At 35.0% G+C, this 24724-nt stretch overlaps 2 protein-coding genes across 5 annotated transcripts; both read right to left on the bottom strand.

Annotated features, from left to right (window-relative positions):
* Positions 1-240: 240 nt before the first annotated feature.
* On the bottom strand, positions 241-5119 carry LOC108579815 (cysteine and histidine-rich protein 1 homolog). The gene is made up of 6 exons (XM_017943430.1): positions 4738-5119; positions 1782-2020; positions 1503-1714; positions 1022-1182; positions 728-930; positions 241-610 (listed from the first exon to the last, which is right to left on the bottom strand). The coding sequence occupies exons 1-6, from the start codon at positions 4969-4971 to the stop codon at positions 583-585; spliced, it is 1077 nt and encodes a 358-aa protein (XP_017798919.1). The 5' UTR covers positions 4972-5119; the 3' UTR covers positions 241-582.
* A 2365-nt stretch (positions 5120-7484) lies between these two features.
* Positions 7485-22144, bottom strand: LOC108579813. 4 transcript variants are annotated; one of them, XM_017943428.1, is made up of 9 exons: positions 22051-22144; positions 21788-21983; positions 21517-21704; positions 9306-9442; positions 8727-8948; positions 8447-8629; positions 8255-8371; positions 7917-8118; positions 7485-7702 (listed from the first exon to the last, which is right to left on the bottom strand). In XM_017943428.1, the coding sequence occupies exons 2-9, from the start codon at positions 21895-21897 to the stop codon at positions 7638-7640; spliced, it is 1224 nt and encodes a 407-aa protein (XP_017798917.1). In that variant the 5' UTR covers positions 21898-21983; positions 22051-22144; the 3' UTR covers positions 7485-7637. The 4 variants fall into 4 exon arrangements, with proteins under 4 accessions (XP_017798917.1, XP_017798915.1, XP_017798916.1 ...); XM_017943426.1 differs by lacking the exons at positions 21517-21704; positions 21788-21983; positions 22051-22144 and adding exons at positions 10354-10576; positions 11687-12108; positions 19875-20237; XM_017943427.1 differs by lacking the exons at positions 21517-21704; positions 21788-21983; positions 22051-22144 and adding exons at positions 10354-10576; positions 11687-12013; positions 19875-20237.
* Between the last annotated feature and the right edge of the window lie 2580 nt (positions 22145-24724).

Here is a 24724-nt window from a genome sequence, read left to right as displayed (position 1 = left end):
ATTTCTTCTATTACAATATGTCGAATCGGGATTTTACATCAATAACATTTAATTTATACATAAATAGAAGAATCTTTAATAGGCGACTTGTCGACATACATGTGCATTAAATTCGTCTCATTGCTTGACGAAATGAGTCTTCCAAAAAAAATTTTAATGTCTTTTTTGTAACAATTCTACGTATCCATAGACGCAATTTAATACACTTGCTCGTCAACAATAATATACGTAAAGCTTGCGTGAATTGAAAGAACCAACAAAAGGATTTCCCGGATGAAATTGAAACGAAATTGAATATTTGCACGTTTCACCAAGTGTTTGCGTAATGTACTTTGCTACACCTTTCGTGTTATGCTATTCGCGGGTATCGACACGGTGTACCACTTTTCAATGTAATATGTGTATAGACTACAGCAGAATTAGCATCTTTTATCCTTATTTATCGTTACGGTTAAACGCTACTAATAATCGATTATAAACCTCGGTGTGATTCTATGTTCTTATCGCTGTTAAATCTAAAAAGTTGTGTCAATTATTATTCATCTTCCATGAAATCTTAACAACAGCAATTGTTGTGTCCAACTACTTGGATGCCAGGAACATTATTAGTCTGAAACATAGAGATGTAACGACATGTTAAATGTCTTATAAATAAATTCTATTCTTCCTGAAACCATCCTAATAAAAAAAAAGAATTATTTTACAAAGTGTGTGTTCACTTTCATACCTGAAACTAATAGCTCTCGCAGCAAGAAGTCTATTGCACTCTGCCGTATCAGGTAAAGGTAAAGGTAAATAAGGACTTTCGTTTTCTTGGTCGGTGAACTCGAAATTGTGTATTCTTGGTTGTACTTTCATGTCTCCGAAAGGTCCTTTCAATATTAAATAATGGAGCGGTAGCGGGTACGTTGTTTTCGTTTTCAAGATCAACTACAAAGTAACGAAAGCTCGTAATCATCTACTAAAAAAGTACTGAAAAAAAGTTTGACGATTTCTGTTTCCTCTTTAACTTATTACATACTTGATAAGTCATGTCTCTCTCGGAACTCTGAGTAGGATCACGCTGACTGTTATTGATCCTCGCCTTTACGACCCATTGATTGTTAAACGCCGTGAAACGTGAGGTTTCATAGAACAGTTTATGAACAAACTCGTCCGTACGATACGGCTTCATTTGTAAATCTATAAAGGACGAAATTCTATAGGTAACTCGTATCCTTCGTTTCCAAAATCTCTTTTTATTAAAAATGACGAAAGAAGAAAAGTCAAATTAATTGAATACATTTAATAACGTCTAAGAAAAAAAAGTATCTTCAATGATGTCTAAAATCTAAATGGATAATATTTCAATTAAGATAGATCTGATGAAAGGGACTGTTCCTGCTGCTGCTAAACAAGATGGAAAAATAAAGGCGTGAAGTGTTTTTTCTCTTAGGAAGTTTCATTTAAATGGAACTAAATGATAGTTTGAAGGCCTTAATGCACGAGAAACTGGTACAGACCGTTGAATGTGATTTTCTCGTAGGACAAAAGATCAAAGACATTGTCATACAGCCTACGTTCTTCAAGTGTACGGGCATCGATATCGCGTAGAGCTTCCATAACGTCTAGTCCTGAACGATGAGGATGAACGCAGTGTGTCTCATGTTCTGGACGTTCGTGATTCGGCCCACGCCAAGGACATCCGATTCTGCTGTATTTGCAGCTACATATTCTACATGGGCAGAATAAATAGAACATTAATAATGCTTTAACTGGTTCTAGATTTTAGTTTTGATTACCTTTCTTCACACATAGTCTCTTCATGGCGTTCTAAGGAGTTTCTTGGAAACTCCTTTGCACAATATTGACATTCTGCTGGCAATTCAGACACGGCTTTCTCAACTGCTAGATTTCGAGATGGAGATGTTCTGCTGATCTCGATTCTGCAGCTGGGACATGTTGCCATTTCATCTCTCAGCCTGGCATCTGCGAGGACATGAGTGAAGCAACCAGCACACATCAAGTGTCCATTTGTACACTGTGAACATTGTTGCAGCATGTATTACTAGCGTTCTTGGTTTAATAATTCTTTGCAGAAGATAATCCTAATTATATTGGTAATCTTATCAGCCTGTGATATCAGTTATAGAATGTATGTATAGCTGTGTGCAAAATGTAAGTTGATACTTGCAATATGGAATATTGGCAATAAAAAAAAAATACTTTCACTTTGTATGAATTCTTTTGATTTTGCACAAGCTGTCATACTGTGTTCTCTCTCTTTTTTTTTTTGAATGTATATATAAGTATGTACAACCCTTATAACAACATTAACCAAACTAGAATAACAAAACTAATGCCTTGTATATTACCATGATTTGATGTTTTTAAACCTGAAACACAAAATTGTAGTAACACTATTAATTATGTAAGTAATCATTTGCAAAACCAGTAGGTTTAAAACAATGTGAACATCATCAAAGCAACTGTCATTAATGCTGCCAATATTGATAATAGAAAGGAAGAGAAAAGGATAATGATGTGTAGGATAAGTGAAAAAGGGTGTCATATGCGAAATAACTAACTAATAACCTTTAAGAATATTTATTTTGTTCAATGCTTTTCAACTATACATGTTATACAGATTTCTGGAAATGCGCTTTCTCTCTCTCACTCTCACTCTCTCGCTATTAATCATAATTGATAAACATTAATTCCGCATGGGTCTACAATAACTTTTTCCTAGTAACTAGTTTCTGGTTGTGTCCTCAATTTCGATTAATTCTTATAGTAAACATAGTAATTTGTAATGGAAAAAGTATTGTTATATTATGTGCTAAAGACTATAAAAATTTGGTGACTTAAGTAATTTCTTTTTTTTTTCTTTATTTTCCTAATTGACTTTATTGGAATATCAACAGGAATGAAGTTAAAATTCAAATTAATACGTACTTATAAAAATCAAATGTTTCATGTAATATCTACAAATTCACAAATGCATGAATACAACGTTCAAACTTGCGTACCATAGTAAAAATAAAAATTGTACATTATGCGCTAAACAGCGCACTAAATAACTTACATGTATGCGTCTTTATCATGATGGGATAAACGCAACATTCTTCTCATTGTATTACAGTTCATGAGAACACTGAATATAGAATATGTTACATATATATTTCCATTAATAAAATTCAAAGAACTGAGAACAAAATATAATAAAGTACAGGTAGAATGAAATACTACAAATTTAATAATAGGGGAGTTTCTGTAAATAAATATTACTAAAAAATGGGATCATTGCTTGGGCATGCATACATACAATAATTCTCTTTGATATATCATATGTATTTGTTTTTCGCATGATTCAAGAATTCGCCATAAATATACATCATAATGAGAATTACTTTTCATGCATGCATAAATATGTTTATCATAAATGTGATATCACTTTTACAATACAAACTATATGAAAAAAAAATTTTTTTTGGGCAGTATTTTCACAATAACATTAAATGTTTGGGAATTCCATTGCAAAAAAATTATTGTGTAACAACATGTTGTATATAATGATGTTCTTAGTATCAATTGGACTTTCTAAAAGTTTATAAATATATTTAACAACAAAAAATAGCATAATTATTAAATTGTAATATTTGTATTTAGCAAATTAAAGGCTGTTCTTCATACATCTGTTTTTTAAATATTCAGTATCACTCCTATTAGGAAGAACATATAATTACCTACCTGTAATTATATTATTACTATCTTAAAGAAGACAATATTGATGAATATTTTTAGATTCTAACGACATAATAATAAATGTAGCTTAGATTTGCCTTAATTACTTATAAGATCAAAACTTAAAACAAAAATTATAATTTGCATAATTATTAACATTTTCTTCCTGCAATATTAGAAAAATAAAATCTTATCGTAAAGGCAAACTATTTAAAAATATGTTATAACCATCAAGAGAAAAGGAGGGTAAGAAAAATGGGCAGAGTGAGAGAGAAAGAATTTAACACAGAAACGAAGTGGTATTAATGGCTGTTGTTAATCGATGAAAAACTTTAACTGAATTGTAACATGAATGAAATCAGTAACAAAATATATTACAAAAACAAGTCTTAAGTGACAAGCAATAAAAACTCCAAAATCTTCTGCTGTTTCTTTTTTCAATCATGTTAATCTAGTAAAATATATTTTTCCTTTTTTTTTATTCCATTCCCTTTATTTATATCATTTCACTTCCATAATTTAAAATGATATAAAAAATTAAATAATTTAATACTGTATGCTTCAACACAGCTTCAACAACATAGACTCATACTGTGCTCCACCGCAATCGACGTGCTTCTTACGTATGCTTCAACGAGAACTTTTACTACTGCCAAGGAATATAACCAAATATAACAAAAGACGATTTCGGGTAAAGGAATATAAACGAATTGACACGGCACACAGTGTGCGATCAAGGACAAAAATAAAAGAGTTCGTTCTTCTTAATGCCATCTATACGTACGTGTATGCGTGTATATATACATATTGCAGCGGGCAACGAAGAAGTCACCCATCAGCCTCGGGTGAAAATGTCGGATGGCAAGAAACGACGTCGTTAGAGGAACGACTGCCGGCGCGTTAAAGTCGCGTAGTATTCGATAGATGAACGCGCATTTGTAAATTTGCGTCATACCGAAATGGCACACGTCAAACAATACGAAAAATATTGAAAGGAAGATATGAGAAATTTACCTGATAGACGGCCGCCTTGGGTAAATCGAGACAAACTGCGCAGCAGAGGATGCCGCCCAAGCGGTGTTCCAATTTTTGCTCCGTTTTTCCATCGTTTCGTGACACTTTACGACGCTTCTTGTCAGGCTCCAGGAAGTCCTCGATTTTCTCGAGAAGGTCGTGAATTGGAGCGGCCGGGGGGGCCTGTTCCGAAACGCTACTCGACGATGCAGCTTCGTTGTTCGGGTCCGCCATATTGATTGTTTTGATTTTTCCTCCGAACGAGCGTGAGAAATGCGCAGATGTCAAACGCAGACCACGTAATAGTCTCCTAGATAGGGACAACACCGATCCGATACTTGGTCGCGACGTTATCGAATCGGTCGATGTCTCGTTCGGGGTTAAAAGCCAAAACTCGTGGAAATTTTCGTGGTACCCGGTTATTTTACCAGTTATTTTTATAAACACACGTAATATAGCCTTGACTTCAAGCAAAAATAAGGTCTGCTGAAGAGAATTGTATCGTTAAATCGTTTCTTGTCCTTGTTACTATTTCTCATTGTCTCGATTGTTGTGTCGATATGATTTTTCGAATCTTATCATCTGATCTTCTAATTATGAAATTAGGATATTTTAATTTCATTCGGACTAATTACAGCATGTTCTTGATACGATTTTACCAAGGTTGACATTTCGAATATTTGAAAATTAGAGAATCGTGAATATCGAAAAGTACTTCCGTCGATCTTTAGCTAACTTCCGGTTGCCAGCGTATATACCAATGATGTAAAAGGCGTAAATTAAAATATTACACCTTTTTAGCCATTTATCTTACGATTGAATTTATTAATTTAATAAATTTAATAGATTTTGTTGTTTAATCGTTATTTTCTTTTTTATTATTACAATTAAAAAAATTTCTAAACTAACTACGTGATACAAGTTTAATTCGAATAGTCCAATAGTCCGCTTTCTTAGTCGGCATTAGTTGCACCCGAAATTTAGACTCTGCAAATTCATAATTTTCTGATACAGTGAAATATTTTTATTGTGTACATTTATTACACAATACGAGTACGTTTACAACGATATTCGCAAAGAAAATTGTTTTCCATGTAGAAAACTACGTATCCTGCAATCCAGGGAGTAGTCATCTTCTTCACGGTAAGTTTTAAAATCATTTAAGTTTTAATTACAGAACAAAGTAAATACCGTTTGTAATGTACAATTAAAATATTGGTCAAGAATGAGGTATCAAAATTTGAACGAACAATAGGAAATAGAAAAGAAAAGTGCATTATTGAATTTGAATAATCAATTCTTTATTCACACTCCAACGTATTGTCGTTTATACGCATTCTATCTTCCTTTTAATAAATTCATATCAACTTCATACAACCTTCACGTATAATCCGTCACTCTTTCTTTTATTTTACATTCTATTTTCCCCGTGAATACATTATCTCTCGTTTCTCGCTAGAATGGACGAACATTCGTTTAAATATACTACATTCGTGATAGCTACAATGCATTCGTCCACTACGCGCATAAATCATTACACAATATTCCAACGAAGAGTTGTTAAAAATCAACATAATGTCAGCTCTTATACAACATAAACGATTTGAAAGCGCGTTTAAAATATAATAACTACTAATTACGGATCATTCATGTAATATAATACATTCGTATCGAGTTATATAGGGTGATCCACTAATTGTCACTAGGAAACGAACGTATCTTATGAAATACGTTTAAAGAAGTCACTGTAGACGTTAGAAAATTAAATGTAAAAATCCAAAGATGCATCAAGACCATCTTAAAGTCATTGATGCTTTTTTCTTTTTATAAATAATATACGATGTATGTTCTTTTACAATTTGTATCATTTTTTGATCTTACAACAAAGGATGCACCATTTGTGATGTGTATAGATTGTAACTTCCTTTCATGACTGTAGTTTAAAGTAATACAAATGATCACCCCTATACTAAGTAAACAAACATAAAAATACTACTGTCGCTTTCTCATGCTTTCCGTTTAATTAAAAAAGAAATTCACAAAATGCATTGTGCTCGCTACTCTTTGCTCAATCAAACTCTCTGGTGTGATATAGACAAGTACACTCACCGTACTTTTACCTCTGACACACTCTGTACATTGCGCCATACTAAATGGACGAATAATCTACGAATAACGAAAAAAAGTATTCGAACTGCTAACCTATTGAACCTTTCTTATCGTTTGGCAGAATCGATAGACTACGCTGCACTATAAACAGTAGAAGAGTAGAAAAATTTATTGCGATTACGCGTGGACATCGTGGTACGGTTAAACGCTTTCTAAATTTTCCATTCTTTATTTATTTATTTATTCTTTTTTTTTTTTTTGTCGTTTCGTTTTCGTTTGTAACGCAAGAACAAGGGTAAACGCTCTTTGTACTTTTTCGATGGTGTATCTGAATAAATTCAGGTAGCCGCATACAACCGTGGCGCCCTCTACAAACTGGCATTTTGTCATCGTTGAATACACACCTCAAATACATAGCATTCGATATCTCGATACTAGACGACTCGACGTATACGTTATTGCTCATTATAGCTCAAATTAGCTCTCTCTAAATCATGTTCGGTTCTTTCATTGCTTCTTACAACAGAATAATCCGCCGAATAAAATCCTCGCAGATTATTTGTGCACGAATAGAGACAGAGAGAAAGAGAGATCACATGATTCAGGTTATAAATATTTACCTCTCTATATACATGGAATTTCTCAACGTACTTAATTTATTTAGTATTTACAACATACACACATACACGGTCTCTCCGTGCTCTCCTCGACAACACAGTTGTCGCCTTGATATCGTACAAGGTCAGTACTCTCTCAAGTGTCACGATAATACGTATCCTCATAGAAACACGTTACGGACCTAACCTCGAACGTTTCGCTTTACCCGTTGCATCTTTCTTCGAGGAGTCGTCAGAAACTGGAAAGTAAACAAAGAATTTTTTATAATATGATAATAATTACTGGAAGTTTTATTGTATAAGCTTCTTCAATTTCTTTCACAAAATAAAACGTTCAATAAATATCACGGCATACAGGCTAATGAGAAAGCCAAATATTTGTTGTTTTGTCTATTCGGGCGGGTGTTTGCTTTTCGAATCTACAAGTCAAAACGATTCAACGAAGCAACTTACCTAACGCACTATGATCTTGTTCCGTAGTCGCGACGTCGCTGATCGATTCCTCTAAAACTTGTGCTTTGGTCAGCTTTTGGCTCTGGATATCTGGTAGAGTGGCCAGCATCAAGTTTGTGGAATTTTTTAAACTACCATAGGACTCTTCCAATTGTTTCACCTTCTCACTGAGCTCAGCATTAGCTGCATGAATTTTACTCACCTGCGCATATCAATAAATCAGAGAATAGTTTGCAGAAAATTCCAAAGAATGGTCTTTAATTAAATTTGAAAAGAATATTGGAATTTTCTCTAAAGAGGAATTTTCTTTAAATCAGCAAAATAGAATATGCACGTACTTGGTCATTCAATTTCATAACAGAGCTCAATATGGTGGTCTTCACACACTCTCTCTGCAAAGATATCACCTTCATGCTAACATTCTGTGTCGTTTCCTGAAGCAACACCAGTATTTTCTACAACAAACATTACATTTTTCCATCAGTGAACACACCACAATTTTTCTTTTTTACACATTCTTAAATATTTACATGGTCCTTCTTCTGATCCTCAGTCACCCATTGCACCGCTCTTGACAATGTTTCATTGATGTTTGTCAAGTTATCAGACAAATGTACAATTGCTGTGTTCAGTTGATCAGTCTTTATCTTTGTCTCATTTGTGGTCAACATCTGAGGTTTTTGTGTAGCATTTGACAATTCTGTCAGTGTGTTCTGTAACAGAAAACAAAATAGAAGAAATAATTTTTTAAATTCCACATTTGAGATAGAAGTGTTACAATGATACTGAGTAAATAATTGAATTATCAACCTTGATACTGGTGATATTTTGTTGCATTATGGCTTGAGCATCTTGTACCCTAGCACTAGACTCTTTTAGGGTGTTCACTGTGTTACTCATATCCTGCATATGGCTTCCAAACGTAGCAACGCTATTATAAAGAGCCTTTAAATCTGTTGGCACGTTGGCTAATTGTGGGTCAGCTTTGAACCACTCTTCTACACGGTGCAAATCGCGTTGAATAACAGCTAACTGTAAATGGACTTTTATGCTTAAAATGGGTCACTTTCTATTGTCTATACATATCTTTGATTCAATTCATAAGTTCTCGTGTACTTCGCGAATATAAGCATTATTTTGATCGCCGATACCAAAAAGATTTTTCTGGATTTTAAAAATGAATTCACTCTTTCGAAAATCAAAACGGGTAAATCAAACATTTTCAGATTATTGATAAATTTAGAATTTGTCGAGAACAGTACTCTAAATAGAAAATGTTATTAATTAATGAAACCACATTTGATATTGCACAGAAGTTCTCAAAGGGTCCTCAAAAACTTATGAATAAATCCAATGTATGATTCTTCTATTAGAGTATCGGAAATTCACCTGTGAGGTAAAATTATTAATTTGGAGTTTGAGATCGGACAAATGGTTGAAAATAATGGTCTGGTTGTTCTGGAGATCTCTCGATAGAGAGTGACATTTCTGCAGAGCGTCGGGAACTCCTTCGCTACCGTCGATAACTGCAATATAAACGACACTTTCTTACTTTCTTTCATAAATACCAACCAGTGATATAATAATGCCAGGGTCAATTCAATTTTATCGAACGTTTCGACTAGAAACACAGACACAGCTAAGCCGCTGTTTTCCAATCGAAATCTCTCCCTCTTTATTTTCGATTTCATTTTAAAGAAATGAAACATCAAGCCTCTGGGGATTAGAATGCAATCGAATTCATCTTACTCGCTTAACTCAATATTAACTTAATATTAAATTAACGTGGGCTCGGTGACTCAATTATTTAAGAGAAACTCTCAGCATTCTAACAACTGAACATCAAATTAACATTAACTTACTATTAACTTAATATCAAATCAACAAAGAACTCGACATTCTAGTAACCCGACAATAACTCGACATTCCAATTTCCTCCACTTAAATCACAATTATCCCCGGAGACTCGACAGATAATTACTCTCACCTCGCTTTCAATCCACTCAAACAACACGAAGTAATCCAATATTTGTCAATACATCGAGCCGAGGGATCTTAAACGGTAAGCGTATTACCACGCGGCAGTAATCGCTGTATTATAAGCAGATTACCTAGCGCTCCGCTATCAGCCTGATCTTATAAGTACAAACGTACGAGCTGCAAATTAACCGTTAAACAGCTGAAAAGAAACTAAAGAGGGAAAAAAAAATAAAGAGAGAGAGAGAGAGAGAAGAAAAAGATCACAAAGCGCGTTTCTATTCTGGAACTCGTGATGACAGAGAGGATCGATTCACGTTGGAACAACGTGAACAAAATATACGAGGGAGAAAAAAACGTTCTTTTGTCTCGAGAGTTGTAGAGCGTTCAATTAAGATTTCCCCATTTTCTCACGAGGCTCTTTTTTCCCCTCGAGGCGTTCCTTCAAGATGCAATATACCTTGGTCCAGCTCGGTCCGTAGCGCGGTGAGTTGCTGACGAACGTCGATGAACAGCCAAATTAAACTAGCGGTTGCTAATACAGAGGCACAAGCCAGAAAGGCACTACAAGCTTTAAAAAATCCGGGGCAAGCTCGACTTTGTCTGCCTCTGCATTTACGGCCATTTCTAGTCGATATATTCCAGTATTCCGACCGTTCGTCGCTGCTATCTGATAGTAACTCCTAGAAATTTTATGGATCATCAGGATCAATTCCCCCCTTCTCGACGAATTTCTTTTTTTTTCTTTCTTTCTTTTGTTCAACCAGTATCTTTGAAAATCTCGACTTTTTAATTTTCGTTTGTAATACATGAAATGTTTGATCTTTGGAGTGGAGAACAATGATGTTCTGTATGAGTGGAGAACAATGATGAAATGTGGGTATGAATTATATGAAGAATATTATATAAGGTAGTTTCGTTGTAAATCCTTTGAAAAGAAGAATAGTTTTGTAGTCGTTGAATTTTTTTCTCATGGGACAAATTAGAAAGCAGGGAAACGAGGAAGGTTCAATTGAGATAGATTAAGTACTTGGAAAATTGACAGAGTACCTGGAACAATTTAACTAGCATTACGTGGAAAGAAGCAACAATTAGAGGAAAACAGGCTGAAGGTAAACGAATCGGAAGATGTACCAATTAGATAAAACCCTCCATTACCCGCATAATCCACGAACTCTAATTCTCCCCCTTAATCCTCTTACCACACGACCACAGAACAGACCTCTCCATGAACGAACATTTCACATATTACAGCCTCGTCGAGTCACGAATATACTGAAATAAACTTCGAAGATCGTAGTGTTTCGATGTGCAATTTTTCCATACAAAAAGATAAGATACTTTCGTAATTCTTCCCCCTACAAATCGGAAAGTTACAATGTTAAATTTTTCCCTTCCAGAAGAAAAAGAAAAGAAAGACATTTTTAGTCAATTTTGCCCCTCGAGATCGTAAAGTTTCTATGTCAAATATTTCCCCTTAAAAAATAAAAAAACATTTTAATCATTTTTTCTTGCCAGATTGTAAAGAGTCGATGTAGAATTTTTTCCTTCCAAAAAAAAAGAACAAAGAAAAAAAATTTTCATAATTTTTCCCCTTCAAATTGTAGTTTCGATGTTAAATTTGTCCCTTCAAGAAAAAAAGTAATAAAAAGGAGATTTTAGTCACTTTTCCCCGTCAAATCGTAAAATTTCTATGTCAAAAATTTCCCCTTCGAAAAAACAAAAATTTCGTTATTCTTCCCCTTGAAAGAAGAAACGTGTATTCCTCGTGGTCACGGTCAATCGATACGTACTTGGGAGCTACGTTTTCCGGAACTTCGGCGGGAGACAGTGTGCGGAGGCGCCAGGGCGTCGAGCTCCTTCCGTTTCTTCATCTTCTTCGTCGGTTGACGAAGCGGCACTGTCACCGCCACCGAGTCCATCTCAAGCAACACCGAACCGCCTATTTTCGTTTCGTTTCACGCGAGCACGTCGGGAAACCCTTGTCTACACCCACGTCGCCTCCCTTTATCAACCCCAGCACGGTGCACACGCGTCGATAATCGTACGCAGCAGGTTCATTTCCGCGTTCGAAACTCAACCGCCACGCGTCTTACAAAATGTTTCATCCGCGCGACGATCTACGATTTAACACCGCCCATCGATCACATCTTTCCGATTCTATCGTTCGTAGGTGGAGAATTCTTGTCGAGATCGTTTCATGGGACCACTTCCTCTGAAATCGATCATTTTCCAAAGTTCTACCAAAATTCTGTTTTCATTCCCGTGGTTCGTCGTTTTTGATAGAGTACTTTGAATGAAAGTTGAAAAGGGGGTAGGATGAATTTCAGTTTGAAGAGCTGATGTGTGTGATGTTTTGGCAAATTGATAACAATTTGAATACGTGGAATATGTATATTGCATATGTTGAATATATTAAGTTATCTCGAACGATTATAAAATGTTGGAATTTGTTGTTGAGATAGGGTAGGGTTAACCCCTTAACATATGATTTCTTTTCGGACTATGCATCTAAGCGTCGGCCATTTTCTGTTTTATTACTGTATCAGGTAACAAAAACTAATCTGTCACAGATTAATTACATTTAGCAATCTTCGGTCTTAAAAATTCAAACGAAAATTAGGATTACAATGAATCTTTCTTACTAATACAACTATTTTTCTTACATCTTCGCCAGAATCTCTGCAACGAGTCTGACACGTTGTCATATGTTAAGGGGTTAAGGCTGTTCGATTTTGGACCAATAAGAAGATTAACGAGATTTTGTAGTGAGTTTAAAGTATCACTTAGAATTGAAGCAGAATTTTAAATTAGCTTAAAACGTAGATATTATGGAAACAAGGTAAACTATTAGTAATGCTTATTGTTAGCGAATTCTATAGCCTGCGAGAAATTACGTAGCCTCTCAAGGCTACTGTAGAGCGTACCCCCACTCTTTTTCTTGGCCTATCCCCCCTCTCTTCAATATATCTGCCAAAGTATCGTACACGTTACGCAGCATTCAAAGTACAGAAGTTATTCTTACAGTCAACACTGTCTGAGGTTTCTAAGAATATGACGTGTCCTTCTAGAAGAGTGTTGCAATCAATCTTATTAAAAATCTAGTGACGTAACTACAGCGAAAACTCTTCCAAAAATAAATACACCGTTTAAAGTCAAAAACCTCAGACATAATAATAACTAAATCAGAAATGCTTCTATATTTCAAAACTGAATACAATTTTTACTCCATTGTTAATTATTCCAAATACTCTTTGACAAATTTAACCTAACCTAATTTTTTCTGAATATACCAATCGTTCGAATATTCGTGGAAATTTTCACAGAAGAAAATATACTGGAATATAGCCAAATTGAAAAATCTGGCAACGACTTCGCCGATGCACCGTCGTATCGCTAGTTCGATCGATCGATCGCTGCGATACAACAGCACTGAGTCCTCGAGAGGCAACGAAAGAGGTCAGGGGGAACAAAAGCGCGAAGAAGGCGATGACAAACGAAACCTCTACGGTAAGAAAAAGCGAGGGCAGAAAAGGAAAAAAAAAATGGGAACGAGGTACGATAACGCGGCCACGATGATTGTAGCGATTTAAGTGTATCAGTCGAAGCTGTTCAAGGCAGTCAACTGGTTTAGATAAGGGAACTCGAACAAAGCACTCGGAACGTAGAACGTGTTGCCGGCGCTACGTTATCGGGGCGAAATAATATCAAGTAATCCATAGTTTGAGTCATAATTTCAAAACCTAAAATCATTTAAGAGTGAAACACCGAATCAGTATTTAATAAGAAACAAAAATACAAAAAATAGGAAGAACTTATGTTCCGGAATAATTCTTGTCTAATCAGTGGTGAGTTATAATTGTTACGTAGAGTAATACGGAATTTTAGTCATTCAAATTGTAACGTCGACGTTTCAAATTATTTTACAATCGAACCATCAAGTGAATATCCCAAGTGAAAATACTAAAATAGGAATTTCCATTTTAGAATAATTCGTGTCTAATTAGAGCTGTAATTATTACGTGGAACAAGTTGATACGGAGGATAATTCGCGTGTTCGATAAACTGGCCCATTAACGTTAATTAGAGTCGCAGCTACTACGTAAAATGTAAAATATTCGTAACTCGAACTTCAATATTGAAATACAATACCAAAAATTTATATCGATACCGCTTTCAGTGTACAATAAATCGATTAATCACTTTCAGCTGGTACTCAATTCTCACTATACGTGCTACACCTAGTAATATTCAACTAGAATTATTCTAACATCAAAATTCAACCTTCGAAGTAATCCAAACTGTAAACAATAGAAATTCTCTCCTCGACAGTTTTCCTCGCGTTAAATCTGAATCCGTCAGTGTCACTCGAAGTAATACCAAACATTCCGCGTTCATTCATCAATTCGAAACTTCCCAATCATCTAAAATATGACACAATAACAACAACGGCGAGCCCACGAGCAACTTACATCACTCTTGCGCCTCACAAATAGATTCATCAACTGTAACTACCATCTAACAATACACTAGCAGAATAACACGAAACACTACAAATAACAAACGATCATCTTCAACCAACGATTCGATTGTTGTGTATGAAACGGTTTTTAAAGGGAAAAGCCGATACGAAGAAACGTCGCGGAAATCGTCGAATCCTTTTTGAGATAAGTGTGACATAAGTATAAACTAGTTCTATACATATAGCTGTGTATGTTACCACGCTGTTACACGGTGTCAGGATTGCGAAACTCTACAGTGGATCACTGTCACGGACGGCGGAACAGAGCGGAGGCGTGACGGATCGAGAGGAATCGCGCGTCACGAAGCGAACATCGCCGCGAAACGCTTCGCACTGGCGGCCCTCTTATCACAGTCTGCTCCTCGTACCTGACAACGTTTACGGGTAACACCCGTACGAGTGCACAGACACGCGTAGGAACATCACAACTGAGTATACCGGGTGTCCTATTAATTTGTCCACTTAGAATGTCTCTGGTGCTTTAAGTGGTAAGAGGGAATTTTGTTTAAATAAGGTTGTCTGGTTAGGAGAGAAACATATACCCGTTGGTAGACTCAATATTCACTAAATTATAGAATATTAACTTAACGGTGATCGAGTGTTCTAACAGCTCGGTGTTAACTATAAATTGAAGTTAGATGTACGAGGTTGGTAAAAAGATTCCTAGAGAAATTGGTAAAAAATTTGATACCTTGAGTACTTAGAATTGGCTGAATGTCGAAGCAAACGCCAATGACTTAATATTCGCCTAAGGTTTGTTATTAAGTTAACTGTAATCGAGTATTCTAACGATTCGGCGTTAACTTAAAAATGAATTAATATTTCAACGATTCAATGTTAACTTAATATTAAGTCATTGCCAACCGAAAAATTGCAGTTGAACAGATGTCTGAGATTGCTAAAAATTGATAAAGAACCTTCTGTATCAAAAAAAAAAAAAATGAATAATGTGTAATTGAATTCTAAATTTTCGATAGTGACTCAACATTCCAATTTTCTCCATTCAAATCATCACTGTCGTTAACTCAAACATTCACCGAAGTTGAAAATTTCTACAACATGCATATACATACATTCCTACAACATGATTCCAGGACACTTTAGCGATAGTCTGAAGTACGATTTGCGAATTAGTTCCAGTTCAATCTACCTGTGGACAGATTTCGTGGTACACCCTGTACACGTGTGTGGGTACATTCGTACCGATATTGAATTGGCAGAGCTAACTCGAGAACAATGTACCAAACGATTGTTACCGGGTATGTTGACCTTTATTGCATTATTAAATTCGATATTTTTGCTATGGAAATCAATGTGCATAGGTTTTATCGGCTGCAACTTTGAAGTTTAGTAGTGGGTGGCGGAGGTGGTGCAGCTGATCAAATAAGTTTATGAATATTGATTGAGGAGCTGGTCACGTGATCAAGATGAACACGTGCTGTATCATTTAGATGCATTCTATTAACCAGAACTGGAGACAGTCAAAAACTACAAGGTGGTTGAAAAAAATGTTAACACTTATATAGCTGCTTTACATTAGCATAACTAGAAAAAAAGGGGGAATTGGGCAGGACAAGCATGTAAAAATTTGTGTTTGACTGATCAGTGTTATTTCTCTAAAAATATTACTTCCATATAAGTGTTTATATTCTGTTTCAAGCACCCTGTACAATAATAAAACAGCAAAATAACGAAGCAGCACCAAGATCTAGCGGAGGAAAAAATTGAAAAATTAAAATATAAAAATGAGAAAACAAGACAATTTAGATAATAAATTAACAAAAATAATTAATACATAACGCGTCACTGATCAAAAATACACACCAGAGGTACAAGTATCGTTGACTAAATAAAGAATAAATTCTTTGACTGATTTCCAGGGGAAACAGACTGTAAAAGAGGATCATAATGTCAAGAACTCGGCGGAATCGTTGTTCCTTCATGATTAAACATCCTGGAGAAACACTTTTGTTCCAAAGTTCTGTTGGAAGTTTTCGTTTCTTCGAGTTCCATGAATTTCTTCATTGGAAAAGTTTCAATTTAAAGATGCAAGTGGTTATACCGATACACTGGTGTTAATGAGTTAATAGCTCGTAAAATGTGTAAAATAGAAGATAATTCAAAGTAAAAAGAATTCGTAAAACTTCTCACAAATTTCTAGCTATTCGATATTACACAATTTTCTTGAATTCTACGATTCACTTTCTCTACCAACCAGTTTCTCAATTATTGCATTCGATTAGTCATCAAACAAAGTTCCAAAATTCCAAACAAAGTTAAAAATATCCTCTTAAAAATAGCGTAAGGTTAATGAAGAATTCGTTGAAACAATTGAAAGAACAAAAATGACAGATCACTGCAATAAAAATTCTCTTCTTTCTATTCAAATAATATCACTTTTCGTTCAATTTAAATCCGAACGAAAAGCGGTGGAAAACTTAAATTAAAACATATTTAAAAAAAAACAAACGAGAGAAATAAAATTATAACGAAAAGATTGAAAAAATTAGAAGAAAAAATGAATCTAGTAATCTCGAATCTCGTGAAGATGACAACATATCAACTGTTAATCGTTGTTATGAACAGTGTTTTGCACGTGTTACAATTAATCGAAGAAAATCTATCGTTTTATTAATGACTTTATTTACATGGAAAACTGGTGGAGTCGTTAAAATCGAAACTACGTTTACCATATCGAGCAATCGAACTGGATGAAAAACTGGTAACATACAGAGTACTTAAAAAGAAAATGTCAATGTGAAATTGATCACTCATAATTAACGCATTCTTGAAATTTCCATTTACTTCGTAAAGAGAAGAAAATTTATCGAGTGTCTCAGTTATAACGAACACCTAATGTTTCCTTTCTTCCAAAACTTGCTTTTCAGAAGTTAACATTTATTTTTAAGCACCCTGTATATCGAACGAAACTACGAGAATATATACTCCGTGTTTTATGTCGTTTAGGAAGTTCGTGGTATTTTCGGACACGTCTGGGGAATAATAACAATTGCCATTCGACTGTATGTACCCCCTAAGTAATTGCATTTTGTCAGTATGTCGCTTTAATAATCGTTTTACGGCGCTATTAGGTACACCACGACAGTACACTTTATCTAAAAGTTGGCCAATGAAACAAACAAACGAGAGAGACAAATCCTCCTGCACATATTTGACGCTTGCGAAACGGAAACGGGTGCTCGTGTACCGAACACGAAAAGAGTAAATAGTATTCTACGGAAATTTCTTCAAAAGGATAAGTCATGAAAATTGGAATCGTCACTAACTGAGTTTTAAAGACTCCGTTAAAAAATGAGACTAAAAAGATTCAATCACCTCAGAAGAATGAAAATTCGAAAATGGAATCTTTAGTAGAATACGTATAGATTACGTAGAACACAAAAGAAACGAATATTCTGGAGTAGTTCCTTTAAAACAGGAAATAACAAAAACTGAAATCTTTAGAAACTGAATTTCTAATAAATCAATACACTTAATTTACTTCGTTAAAAGCGAAACTCTAAAAAAAACTGGCATCACCTCGAAAGAATGAATGTTTAATAAAATACTATTTCAAATTTCCCGCACTAAGGAACAGTGATTTCGAAAAGCATTAAAGACACTTTCCTCGAGGATAAAAACTACCGCCATAAAAAACAAAGCACTCATCGGGGGAAAAGGTAGATGCACGTAAAAATAGAAAGTCTTCGAACGCACGGTATAAAACCTTTAGAAGCGGGAATAAATCTGGTTTAAGTCGAAAATAAAATTTTCAAGCAGAAAAGTTCTCTTCCTCTTCGACGGAAAATAGAATACTCGAGAAACTTCTTAAACTTCAATCACGAACATAACCTAACCTATGTAATTTTTACACATGCTAAATCTTCTTTACCAACGCGATTAATAAAAAGAAACTATGGAAATAATAAAAATTTAGATAAATATACTAAACAATAAACCAATAAGAATGTAAAAATAAACACTTTAATAAGGGTAGATCTAGTCTAGAGAGAAGGTTAATAATTAAGGGTTAACTGAGGTCGAAAATATTCATCTCAAGTTTTATCGTTAGTGTAATATTCATCTGTAGTTTCGCGAAGTCCGAGCACGCCCAACCTCGTGCGACGCGTAACGTTACGACAAAAAAATCGCGGAACACGCGATTAACAACGATCAATGTAACGCGATCCAACCTATCATAAATCACGTTTACAAACTGTGACATAAAAACATCCTTCCAACATGAAATCGAACGAGTCGTTCATTTCTTTCTTCCTCTTTTTCTATGTCGATCAGAAAACGATTTCTTTTTGCATTGTTACACAATTTCAAGCAAATCTTGCGATATCTTACACTTGAGCGAAATTAACAGCGAATTATCGATCGTGGATTATTGATCGTTAATCAAAAACGATAACACGGCTTGTCTTGATTCGATGAAAATTGTGCAATTGAAAGATTTCGAATTGTTTGGTTAGTTGTGACAATATCGAATGTTTTTAATAATATTTTTTTCAAAGAAATTCTATGCAAATTTTCTGGATATTAATAGTAGCGGAATAATTCTGTTACTAAGAATGACGTTGTAACTTAAAACGCGTAGTACCTCCAGACGTTTGAGTCACAATATATACTTATTAGTTGTTTGCGGAGTTGATTATAAGCTGCGAATTTCGCGTTGTTTTTAACGTCGGTATCTTATCAGTCTCAGGGTCGTATTAAATCGAGCGTTCCATAATTTCACTTGAGGAAAATCTCCATGAAAATTTCCCGGAAACATATTTTTGAAGGACTAGCTTAATTTATCGCAATGTTTATCGTTCTGAGTAATAGAATTAGGCGAAATGTAACTACGTATATGTAACATGGTTGATCAGTATTCAGTTGCAGCGTTATTATTAATTCAACTGTTAACTCTATTGGCACGATTAACCGGTAGCCAATAATTCAGTTCTCCATTTGCACCTCCCGTATCTCATCAGCAATTAATACGAACACCCTGTATTGTCTTTTAATTATTTCAAATAATTAACGAGGTGTCGAGTTTCGGGATGAAAAATTGCGATATCCGTCGACTCGAAGTCAATTTCACACCGTTAGTAACGAACTTACGAAAATCTGTATTCTTTCGATATAAATATCCCCTTTATTCAAACTTAAACTCGAGTTTTCCGCCAAACTTCAAGAGCAATTTCAATTCATTTATAAATACTGAAGACCATATTTTCATGAATTATTTCATGTGAAAAATATGAAATTTATGAATCATTTTTAATTTCCGATTTAGATATAATTGAATCAACCTATAGGGTAACCCATTTACGCTGACGCACCGTCCAAACTAATGAGGGTATCATGTTTTCAGAAAAGTCAATGAATGAAACGACAGGATTAAACAAGTGAAATATACGAAACGATTCTAATACGTTGAACGCCGCTAATTGGCCCTATATATTTACCATGTATGCGTGGTCGCGTGTACGCGGCGTTGCGTATTCGTCAGACAGTCGTGAGGCTACTTAAACGCAGCAACCCTCACTTACTTCCGCCCCCCCTTACCGACAGCAGACAGGTACACGACTTTTCGTACGTCATTCCATTAGGGGCACTTCTATGTGTTCGCTGGCCGATTGGGAATCGATAGGAGGCGTGGAACGAAACCGTGCACACCTGTCAACCATCGAACGTTTCGAACACCGACGACCACGAGCACTTGGTGCATGCGGAACTTGACCTACGTCCAGGATAAATTATACAACAATACCGATCGATTCACGAGTTACAAACTGCAGATTAATATAACGACAGGTCGAACGATTTAGAATTGTTTAAACACGAGTCACTGGTTCGATCTGTTACGAAACATCTCGCGAGGTGTTCTACGTTGTTATTCGTAGAGTAGAATTATTTTGGAAAACAAACAACGAATTAAAATGGCAAATAACGTAGACAACGCCTCCGCTGTCACTGCGTACCACTCGCGGCGTGCGCAAGATATTGACTGACGGAGGGTTGGTACGCGACCGTGCACGGTCTATCTACCGGGGGTTTTTACGATAACAATTCACCGCGCATATAGGGAATTTTGAATTGATACGGAAGGAAGGAACCGGCAGAAAGAGGGAAAAAAGTGAGGAAGGAAGAACGAGAGAAAAAGAAACGCGCGCGACTCGTCGTGTGAAAAATGGAAGCGCTGCCAACGATAACGCGATCGATAAGATTCGAGAGGTATCGATGTGTCGTTATAGCTAACGAATCGATAAATTAAATGCTTTTAAAGAATGCGCGAATTTTAAATTTTCAATAATATTGATGAATGGTGAGCAATAATAACCGTTATCGATGAACATCGACAGATTTCGAGAATTATTGATAAAACGAGTTATCGATGTTATTGATCAATCATTTATCGATTGATTCAGTTCGAAAGCATGTCGAATTGTCGACAAATTATCGATATTTAGAATTAATTAATGAGTAATGTTATTAGAAGCGATGAACTAATATGAAAATGCTCGTATTTATAAATATTTACGTCCCGAAGTTTCCGTGTTTTCTGTCGGATTTAAATTGGTATATAATGAACGACGATCTAAATTTACGACGCTGTTAGACGAAGCGAAAATAGATATTTGTATATCAGAGATTCAAGGCTATTTCGCCTATTTCGGTTTATTGGCGAGAGGTATAGATCATATTAGCGCGTAATTAACTCTTCGAGGAAGAAATATCTCTTTCACACTTTGATCGTTAATCGAATATTTTGCTTAGTATTGTGAATCAAAATCACGCGAATTAATTATCAAGATTTTATAAACATTCAAGGAAATTTTAAAAAATGATATCAGCATTAGTTGACAAAATTTTGTTACTCTGTATCAAGCAGCAGAAATAAGTATGACAAAATTCATCAATGTGGAGAATAAATAAATTTTACTGATATTACTTTACAACGATAGCTTGATTGTTCAAATTCCTCCCAGTATTAGTTCCAGAATAAAAGTGGCACAAAAGCAATTTTAATCATTATCAATCACTGTCAATCATCAGTATCAAATTCAACTTGACAACGTATATGAAACAAAAGTAATGCATGTTTACCTGACTTTATAGAGATATCCATTTTTTTAATTTCTCCATATAAAATAACAGCCAGCCAGGAGAGTGCTATCAACCAGAAAGTAATCAAAACAGCTACTAGCCACAGTGATATAATCCTCATGTCAGACTTACTGCATCCACAAGTATTAGACTTCTTCATTTTTACCATATTACCTGGTCTATGTTTCCTGTAATGTAAATCAAATTTTTCGTTATTCAAGTATTCAGAATTTCAATTGATATAGGAATAAAAATTGTTTTTTTTCCTTACCGTTTGATTTTTTTCTTCTTAGGTGTAAGTACCAAGTCTGACACATCGGAATCACTGTCTGACAGCAGATCCAGGAGATTTATGGTTTCCTTATTATTTGAATTGTTCATGGTGATTGAAAAATCATAACACGGGTCATGAAGTTAAGAAACGGACGTGGAATCGTGTTGACGGCCAGCTCGATAACATAACCTCGCTAATCGAGTTGTCAGTCATTAAGAGAACTACTTCGTTAACGGCTTTCTAATATTCGCTCTAATTACTTTGACTACATATTACGCAACCAGATTTAGGATTCTTTCTAATTCTCACATATCATTGCTTTGGTACGGTTGCGATCCAACAATCCACTTCTCTGCATCCTCCCCGGCGACATAACCTATACTCGTGCATTTTCACACAGCACATGTTCTGACATCTGACGGATAAATGGAGGGAAGAGAAAAAAAACGTAAATACGTATTTGATATGCGCTTTATAGTAATTTAATTCATTCGACATTCTGTTTTCTTTTGCATACGTTTTGTTATGTAAACAAAATTCAGAAATATCTCATTAAGTTCATTCATCCCATTTTATCGCGTAAAACTATGCAATATCATTCAGGAAACGGTTATTAAAAAGAAGTTGAGGAAACTTGATAAAATTGTGATTTTATTCATATGCAATGTGATTACACTTGTGTTCATATATTAGTCATAAATAATTACATATTTATTTCATTTATATTTATATATTTTACACTATCTATAAAATTGACACAAGAAGAACTGTTGGTACTTCTTTAACTTCAGCTGCTCTTCGATTAATCGAAACTCTTGAATAAAATACCAAATTATAAATTGACAAATTTATAAATTACTATCAAAGTGATGTAAACAACATAATACTCACTTGCACTTTGAGCTAAATGAAAATAACTTAAATGATACTTAATCTCGATATAGAAACAACCCTTGCGAGGCGTCCTTTTTCCATTTTTAAAGTATGCATTCCTTTAGGGTTCAAGCCACGAGTCGAAAGAATAGTCCTTCTAACGCATTAATTAGCGTGCACAGCACGTTACAACGCTTTCCATTGGAGACGGCATCGCATCCGGTAGAAGTTCGGTCAAAAACGATCTACGTGGGTCGCATATGACTTCGCTGCAAATTTATCAAAATTTATGTCGTTAATGTGACTCACTTATAATATTCACTATATTGCAACACGAGATAAATTCCAACTTCGTTTGTTCAATTCTGAAATGGTTACATTTGTTTATAGACTATTTATAGTGTTCCAGTTAATTAAATAATCGACTTTTCGACGAGTTATTTCATCCAAATGGAAATATATTATTTTTTTAAACACTTTCTTGTTGCAATGCTTTTTAGATGGAATTGAGAATTAAAGAAACGGGAATATCCTGTTTTTTCTGATGATAAATGCTTGCGTTGATGTTTGAACGTTCGGCTGGCTGGATGTGACACAGCCGAATTTTAAAAAACATCAGCTATGCCGACATCTTGCCTTCGAGACGCCCAGTTAAAAAATTGCAAACATTTTTTTCACTGGAAACAATTATTTCAAGTAGGGCACTCGGTCAAAAGACACTTTTATACCTAGAAAATTGACCGTAATAAAAATTCTTCATTTTTTCCACAAATTATTCCGGTGAATTATTTTCGCCATTATTATTTTGGTGAATTATTGGCCAAAATTATTTTCAATAATTCTAGCTAAAATTAAGATGATCTATATTATCACAAAAGTGAGGTAACAAAATTGCTCCACTGAAATCAAAATGAACAGAACTCTGCAAATAAAAAATACTTATCTAACAACTATCTGTTATTTCAATTAGTTCCAATGCAAAAATTCACTTTTTTAAACACAGTTATTACAATCAACAATACTCACCGATCTTCCACTCAGAAAAATCAAATCCAAAATCACCTCAAGATATCAAGATTTATCCAAAACAACCCTGCACTTTGTTGAACAGATGAAAAACAATTTCCAAGCAAGTGGAACGTTCTCCACAGTGTCGAACTTATCCTCCGTGAATGGTTCTTGGACAGACGAAGGGGACGAACGATAGAAAGTGCGATGGATCGACGCGTGATCCAAAAGAGACACCTGCACGAGGCTGGAGGCTCGCCAAATAACTGATAGCGTGGGCGTCATGTCTTTGAAGACGTCGTCGAAAGACCAAAGTCGTGAACGGCATCAACTCGAGAGGGGATGGAAGCTCCCCTAACTTCTTGTTCCATTGGTCGGGAACCGATTGTGCGATTCTTCCTCCTCTCCGCCCTCTGTTCTTCACGATCGTCCTATTACCGGACTTAACGAGTTACCACCTTCCGGTTGAACAGGTGTTAATGAACATCTTTTCTATGAGCTCACCTGTGAACACCGTTGCACTGGTTCTCCATGAGTTTATTCGGTTCTCTCAGCTTAACCCTTTCAAACCTGTGTATCTTTTCCTTGATTTTCATTTGGGAGTTAATATCTCGAAAAAAAAACAAAAAAATTTGTATGAGTTTAATCACTTGAAATTTTGATGTAAAGGTTAATTTAAAATTGAAGGGTTCAAAAGTCATTCTAAGTTAGAGGTACCAAAATAGAGGAAATCGATGATAAAGAAGTGGATCTAGATCAGATAGTTAGTTGTTCCTTTGGTTTAGATTGGTTGGTTTGTATTAAGGATCTGGAACTAGAAATATTGTCAATAAATACAAGTATTATAGTTTAATTATTATAAAATAGCGTAAGTAATTGAAAGATTTTTCAAGTAGATAAAAATAGGCTCAGAATTTTTGTTTGTAAAAGAATCCTTCTCTTTTGTTACCTGGATAATCGTTCACTTCTGCATAATTCTTTTGTCTAGACAGGATTCTACAATGCATCCAGAAATAATGCAGTAAATTTACAAGTTTAGTGTATCTATGAGTA

This window comes from Habropoda laboriosa, unplaced genomic scaffold (assembly GCF_001263275.1).
Source record: "Habropoda laboriosa isolate 0110345459 unplaced genomic scaffold, ASM126327v1 scaffold72, whole genome shotgun sequence".
NCBI classification, from domain to species: domain Eukaryota; kingdom Metazoa; phylum Arthropoda; class Insecta; order Hymenoptera; family Apidae; genus Habropoda; species Habropoda laboriosa.
Note: the sequence above shows the minus strand (reverse complement) of the source record. Positions and strands in the feature narration are given on the sequence as shown.

Bases quoted from the DNA above. Each gene is read 5' to 3' on its own strand.
- LOC108579815 (XM_017943430.1), bottom strand. From the start codon at position 4,971: ATGGCGGACCCGAACAACGAAGCTGCATCGTCGAGTAGCGTTTCGGAA. The intron at 1,715-1,781 runs GTAATCAAAACT...CTGCCCATGTAG, and splicing joins GAGACTATGTGTGAAGAAAG to AATATGTAGCTGCAAATACA. The intron at 931-1,021 runs GTATGTAATAAG...GTTACTTTGTAG, and splicing joins AGAGAGACATGACTTATCAA to TTGATCTTGAAAACGAAAAC.
- LOC108579813 (XM_017943426.1), bottom strand. From the start codon at position 11,815: ATGGACTCGGTGGCGGTGACAGTGCCGCTTCGTCAACCGACGAAGAAG. The intron at 9,443-10,353 runs GTATATTGCATC...TTTATATTGCAG, and splicing joins ACGGACCGAGCTGGACCAAG to TTATCGACGGTAGCGAAGGA. The intron at 8,949-9,305 runs GTGAATTTCCGA...GTCCATTTACAG, and splicing joins TTAATAATTTTACCTCACAG to TTAGCTGTTATTCAACGCGA.